The sequence below is a fragment of the Fistularia commersonii genome, chromosome 9, assembly GCF_037954325.1.
Source record: "Fistularia commersonii isolate RoL2024-O1a breed Wild chromosome 9, RoL_Fcom_v1.0, whole genome shotgun sequence".
In the NCBI taxonomy this organism is placed as follows: Eukaryota; Metazoa; Chordata; class Actinopteri; order Syngnathiformes; family Fistulariidae; genus Fistularia; species Fistularia commersonii.
The window spans coordinates 10,711,958-10,718,461 of NC_141292.1; the positions used below are offsets into that span (position 1 = coordinate 10,711,958).

The following is a 6,504-nucleotide window of genomic DNA, read 5'->3' on the forward strand; positions in this document are numbered from 1 at the left end:
ACATACGCAGATGCTCCCGGCCCGCCTCGTCTCATCTCATCTCATGTCACCTTATCTCCCCTGTTATCAAATCGGTAGCAACAGAGGCAAACAGAATTTCCCAATGATTCCCCTTGAGATGAGACTGAGAGCAAAACTTTGCTTAAAGTGTGTATTGACAGGATTCCATAGCGGGAGAAATACGCAGACTAAGAAAAAAAAAAAACACCAGATTGTTACAAAGGTTTACCACGAGGAAGAGTGCATTGGAAAATGTTCTGAGTGTGTGTGTGTGTGTGTGTGTGCGGGGTGGGGTGTGTGGGGGGTAATATAAAACCAGCTCTCCCACAATGCACACAGGGGAGGGGACTCTTCTTTAAACTGAGCCTACCCACAATGCAGTGGGCTCTTTTATCCAGGCAGTGAAAGGATGAGGCGAGATGAATGACAAAGGCAGAGAATGGGGATCTAGGTTGGGCTCGGCCTGGAAGACAAGGAGGGAGAGGAGGGTGGGGGGTGTTTCCCAAACTGAACTTTGCTATGCAAGTTGCAGGCGCTATGTGTGTGTGGGTGGGGAAGGTGGGGGGGTCGGAAAACAGAAAAAGCAACCTTGGCCTGAGAGGCGACAAGAAAATTAATATACAAACACTACCTGTTTTTTTTTTTTTTTTTTTTTTTTTTTGAGTTTAATGATTTCTTTACTGGCTTGTACACAAACGTACAAAAATAATACAGCACTCATCTCCACATGACGTCACGTCATCATCACAGTGTTACAAACATTCAGAAACGAAGGAATACAAACAGACACAAAAAGGGAAAAAAAAAAATAATCAAAACACGATGAAACATCTGCATCGTTTGTATAAAAAAAAAAAAAAAATGTTTAAAAATCTGCCGTTCCCCCTCCCGCTTGAAATGAAGCGAGACCGGAAACGCCACTTGGTCCAAAGTTCAGCACTTTCTCTTGAAAAAAAAAGAAAAAAAAGAAAAATAACAACAGAAATCATCTCACTCGTGTACACCAATCCGGCGGCCGGCTCACTACGTCATAAATGTTATGACACTGGTGAGCCGCACAGCCGCGCAACCGTGCAATTTATAATCATGTTACAATGATCTTACCATCAAATGTATTATTCCCCTTTAATTAAAACAGGAAGACAGCACTTCAGAAAAGAAAGTGCCCCAAGATATCATCGTCGTCGTCGTCATCGTCGTCGTCATCATCATCAGCGATATATATATCCATATGTATATATACATACACCCAATCACAGATATACACGCATCTTTGTCAGAAAACACAAACACATTGTGTTTTCCCCACAAAGTAACACAAACATTAGGACATTATCACCTGGAGCATATATTTATACAATAGTATTTTGTTGTGTTTGATTTTTTTTCTATTGAGAAAAAGAATTTTAAAATGTTGACACATAACAGCCAACTTTTCAACAACAGACATCAGTGCAATATTCAAAAAAAAAAAAGGAAATTAAAAAGAAAAACAACCAAAAAAAAAACATCAAGTTTAAGACATGCGATGCATATTTCATGTGTTGCCTGATCTGTGATCAATCGCTTCGGTCACTTGCGGTCTTGTTCCAGGTTTATAATGGCGAGTTCTCAGTCTGCGTGACTGTTATAACACAGCGACATTGGGCCTCACGAGGAGCACACTCATCCACCCACGCACACACTTCACTTAAAAAAACACACGCACGTACGTACGTACACGCGCGTATGCACTCGACAGGCTCCCGTGAAATGAACCTGCTCTGCCGTGAAGCTTCTATACAACTGTTGACCATGTGAGCAGTAGGCTTTGAACAAAAACGTTAACATTAATTAAAAAAAAAATAAAATAAAAATAAAAGAAACATACAAGCAGCATTGATATAAATGTTAGGGTGCCATGACTTTCCAAATGCAGCAGATATTTTTTCTTTTTTTTTTTCCTTTTCCGTGACATCCTGCAATAGTCATGTGTTGTGTTTTAAAAGTCTTCATCTTCCAACAGTTAAAGAGGGTCCTGCTCAGTAGTAGTAACTATTCCAAAGCCTTGGCTCCTGCAGTTACCCCGTACAAACACTGGGGGCACACAAGGCTCCTCATATTTGTGCAATAAAACTCCCTGCATTTATAAGTCATGCTATAAGATTCCATATTTCCACTTTATATGACTGTAAAATAGGAAATGGCAAAAAAAAGGCTAATGGAAACAAGAGAGGGCAAAGTTGAGGTTTGAAGGGGGGGGAGGGGCGTGCAACCGTGGCAGCGGATGAAACGGACAAATAAAAAAGGGCAAAGTGATGCGTCGAGAACTGGTTTGGTTGGAGTATAAAAATAAACTATCCCGACCTAAAGGATGCAGGGAATGGGATGGGTGGCGGTGTCGGAAGGGGAGAGGGCATTGCATCTTCTGAACGATGTCCATCACATCTGCAGGGCAACACTGCAAAAGCACACCGGCGTGCAGATGGGCTGTGAAAATGTGCATGGCCCGGGGGAACAACGAGGCGGCGGATTGGTGCAGAGCTGAGCAACTTGAGAATACTTAACAGTCGAGGTAGCTGGCAAAAGGCAACCAAACAAAAGTTTTGGGAGAAGGAGAACAGTTCCCTTTTTAGGGGGGTCGGGGGGGTCAACAGGCAGTCGGGGAGGGGGGGTCGGAATGGGTCTACCTCCGCACGGGACAGTTTATACTACTGACGTCTGAAGCAGCTTGAGTCACCCTAGATATTCTTACACTTTAAAAAAAGTTTTTGCTTAAGAAGAACCACAAAATATTCCAAAAAAAAAAAAAGAAAAAAAAGGAAACTTCTTCCAATGTACCTTCATAAATACAAAAAAAAAAAAATCAAAATATAAGAAAAACCCAGGCTGCTTTCACAGTGACGACTAGGATGTTCATAAAATACTGAAAGGAGTTTTTGGAAAGTGAATTCCGAATGTGACTTTTTTTCTTTTTTTTTTTATTTCGACACAAAGCAAAAAGCAGCTGTTTAAAAAAAAAAATTGAAATAAATCAGTGACCGAGGGCTGAGCTGTTGCACTGGCCAGAAGAGCTGGACGCCTGTGTGGCGAGATCCGCAGAACCCATTCAGCTACTGCCTGTGTTCGGACAAAACAAACCCCCCCCCAAAAAAGTCGGAGATAAAAAATAAAGCTATCGTATACAGTACTTCACAAAGACGATGAAGTCAGTTGGTGTTACATAATGATTACACATCTGGAAAGCGTGTTGGATAGCCATAATGCCGCTCTTTAAGTTAAAAAAAAAATAAAAATAAGATTTTTTTTTTTTGAAACAGTCCTCTGGTTGCCAACAGAGGGCAACCCTTCTCCTGTCCATGTGTCTTCCCTTTCAAATATTCCAGCATGCAGCCATGTAGCATCAAGTGCCATGTTTCATATAAAATAACTTAAAGGGTTTTTCTCCTTTTTCAAATTCATTTTTTTTAATTTTATCTTTTTTATTTTTTTTTCAACTATGTTTTTTTTTATTGATTTTTTTTTTTTTTTTTTACAAGAGAACGATGATGAGCGACAGGTCAAAATCTGCGCCCCCACAAAGAAACTAGTCGACTCTACTGAGGATGGGAAGTCATGGATACAATAAAAAAAAAAAAATTAAAATAAAATTGAAAAAAAAAAAAAAAAACTGGGCCATCTGCACTCCAGAGTCCAAACACTCACGGATCGACTTTTTTTTTTTTTTTTTGACAGCGGACGACACGACCTCAGAACACACAGAACACATTCAAGAGAAAAGCTTTTAGTACCAGCAAAAACTCACCGAGGTGGCTTTTTCTTTTTTTTTTCTTTCTTTCTGTTACAAGATTCTTTCTTTCCTTTTTTTTTTTCTTGCTGATGAAGACTGCGGTGCTTCATCCTGGGTGCAGAGAGGGCCCTGTTTGGTTTACAGTGAGGGAGGATTATTGTGCAGGGCCTATTTAAAAAAAAAAAAAAAAAAAAAAACAACGTATAATTTGGCACAACTATAAAGACAATGGCAGGTTTCTGCTTTTTTTTTTTTTACGAGATCTTTCCGTGTCGCAGGTTCTCTCTCCTCCTCTTCCCGTGTGTCCATGTGTTTGTTTTCTCCCCCCTCACCTGACAGCGGATCACCGTGCGCCGGAGGAGTACTTGGCCTTGGTGATGAGGTATAGCACGATGTCCTGGTGGCCCCCGAAGGCGGCGATGTGTAAAGCGCTCCACCCTTCCCTGTTGGCCAGCCTGATGTCCGCGCCGAACTTCACCAGCAGCTTCACCAGCTCCAGGTTCCCGTCGATGACGGACTGGTGCAGCGCCGTTTGGCCCTCCGGCCCGAAGGAATTGACGTTGAACTCGCAGTTGGTCATATTCTGGAGCAGCGAGTGGAGCTCCTTGGTGTTCCCCTTCTTCACCGCCTCCTGGAACACCCTCTGCGGGGCCGAGCATGTCGACACATCCGCCTGGCTCATGGTTGCGTGTGGTGTTTTCTCTCTTTTTTTTTTTTTTGAGGAGGGGAGGGAGTGAAGAAGGGAGGGGGGGTTGGGGGTTGTAATCCCGTCTGGGTTCTAAAGCTGATAATGATCGCCTTCTCCCCGCTGAGCGTCTCTGGTTTGCCACAATCCTGCAGCTACACCGGATTACAACCAGCGATTAAGGCACTTTTTTTTTATTAAGAGTTCTGCAGGATCGCTGCGTAAAATCCGAGGAGATGCGCACACTCGGTGTGCAAAAGTTAATAACTGAGAGATCCTGCGAGGAGGGGGCGACCCCTCAAGCGATCCGGGGGTCTCTGGGTGTAGTCCACCCCCTCCCCTCTCGTATAGCAGCAGCAGGTCACCACGGACGAAGGGATGGAGAGGAGAGACGGGCTCCCACTTCACGCGTGTCCGGAGCGCAGCCTCTTCCTCTCCTCCTCCTCCTCCAGACTTCCCTTGAATGCCAAAACACACACACACACACACACACACACACCGGCTACACGTCCCGGCTTACGTGTCGCCGTTCGTGCGGGTCCCGATTGCGTCAATGAGCCCCCGCATTCCGCCGCATCCGTGCGTAAAAGAGAGAGAGAGGGGAAGACACGCGCGGAGTGGATCTCTCTCTCCTCCTCCTCCTGCGGGTCCTTACCTATGTCGGCTGGACTGACGGATAAAGACGGGGTCGCGAAAAAAAGGCGACGAGACGACGCTCCAAAAAAAAAAAATCCGCCGGGGTTGTGTGTGTGTGCGCCCTCCGTGCGTGTGAGCCTCTGCCTGGCCGCGCTGTGAGAGGGGGAGAGACTTTTTACGCGTCCTGTATTTGCATGACAATAACCCTCCCGCACAATCCGAATGTGAAGGAATGGGCGGGAATCCGGTGCGGTTATAGGCTGCCGGCTCGCCGGAGGGGGCGGTGCCCGTGGACGTGCACGGGTGGTGGTGGTGTGGGGGGGGCGTGGGGGAGGCGTGGCCTCGTCCCCGAAGCGGGAGGCGAAATGTTGGGGATGTTAAAGCGCCCCGGCTTGGCGGTTATACCAGGATGAGCTCCGTATCCGATCCCCCGATAGACCCCAGGAAGTGGGTTGGAGGGGAGGGGGCTGTAAAACCACTGAGGGTGGGGTGTTGAGTGTATGTGTGTGTGCGTGTGTGTGTGTCCGTGGATTATCATCTGCAGGAACACCCAAAGTCAAATGTCGTTCACTTTGAACGAGAGCGCGCAATACATCCGTGCGTAATTCATCCAAAGTGGTATGATTTGCGGTTCTCACCCGCTCCTCCTCATCCACGATCCAAATATGTTTTAGAAATAACCTTTTTTTGTTTGTTTATAAACACAAAGTCCAGCTAAAAGCGTCCACGGTCGTCACCGGTGGAGGAGGGAAGGGGAGGGGTGGGGTGGTCTTTCTCTCTGGAGAGTCAACCAAAAGGTGTGTGTGTGTGTGTGTGCGTGGGAGGGTCGAGAGGGAGGTGACGGCGACACTTCCACGCAGGATATTACCCGGGGAATCGTAAAATGGATTATATTCCACTTGTTCCGAAGAAAAAAAAAAGACCTGAAATGACAAAAGGACCCCCGGACCACTTCCTCTTTGCAAGTGAAAAGAAGTGACGCCGTGCGCAGATTGACACGCCGCTCAACCGCCTGCGCTGCCACCGTGGGAACTGGGCGCCTGTGTGCGCGCTTGCGCGTGCGTGAACCCAAAGCGTGGTTTAGATGGGACGTGTGTGAAAGTGCTCGAGAGGACGAGGCGGAAACCGCGCTCGGTTTCCCCCACCCCACCTTCCGCAGTTAACCCCCCCTTTATTTGCGTCTCATCCACGTATCATTATAAAACCCAGGCCTCGCGGTTTTTACAGTCTTGCAAGACACACACACACACACACTTTTTCTCCCACACCTACTTTATACATTTGGTGCACGTCTCCCTGCGCCTGTGGCGGGACAGGAGGATAGCTCACAAGATGATAATAAATAAATAGCATTTAAAAAAAAAAAAAAAAAAACAGACAAACAAACCCTAATAAAAAACACATGCATGAACAG

The 6,504-nt window shown here is 45.9% G+C and overlaps 1 protein-coding gene across 1 annotated transcript; it reads right to left on the reverse strand.

Moving 5' to 3' along the window:
* Window positions 1–634: 634 nt before the first annotated feature.
* nrarpa (NOTCH regulated ankyrin repeat protein a) lies at window positions 635–6,029 on the reverse strand. The gene is made up of 2 exons (XM_086152446.1): window positions 4,102–6,029; window positions 635–3,937 (listed from the first exon to the last, which is right to left on the reverse strand). Exon 1 carries the CDS (start codon window positions 4,449–4,451, stop codon window positions 4,113–4,115), a length of 339 nt encoding a protein of 112 aa, XP_086008572.1. The 5' UTR covers window positions 4,452–6,029; the 3' UTR covers window positions 635–3,937; window positions 4,102–4,112.
* Between the last annotated feature and the right edge of the window lie 475 nt (window positions 6,030–6,504).

What these genes read in the sequence shown, in the direction of transcription:
- nrarpa (XM_086152446.1), bottom strand. Translation starts at nt 4,451, where the DNA reads ATGAGCCAGGCGGATGTGTCGACATGCTCGGCCCCGCAGAGGGTGTTC.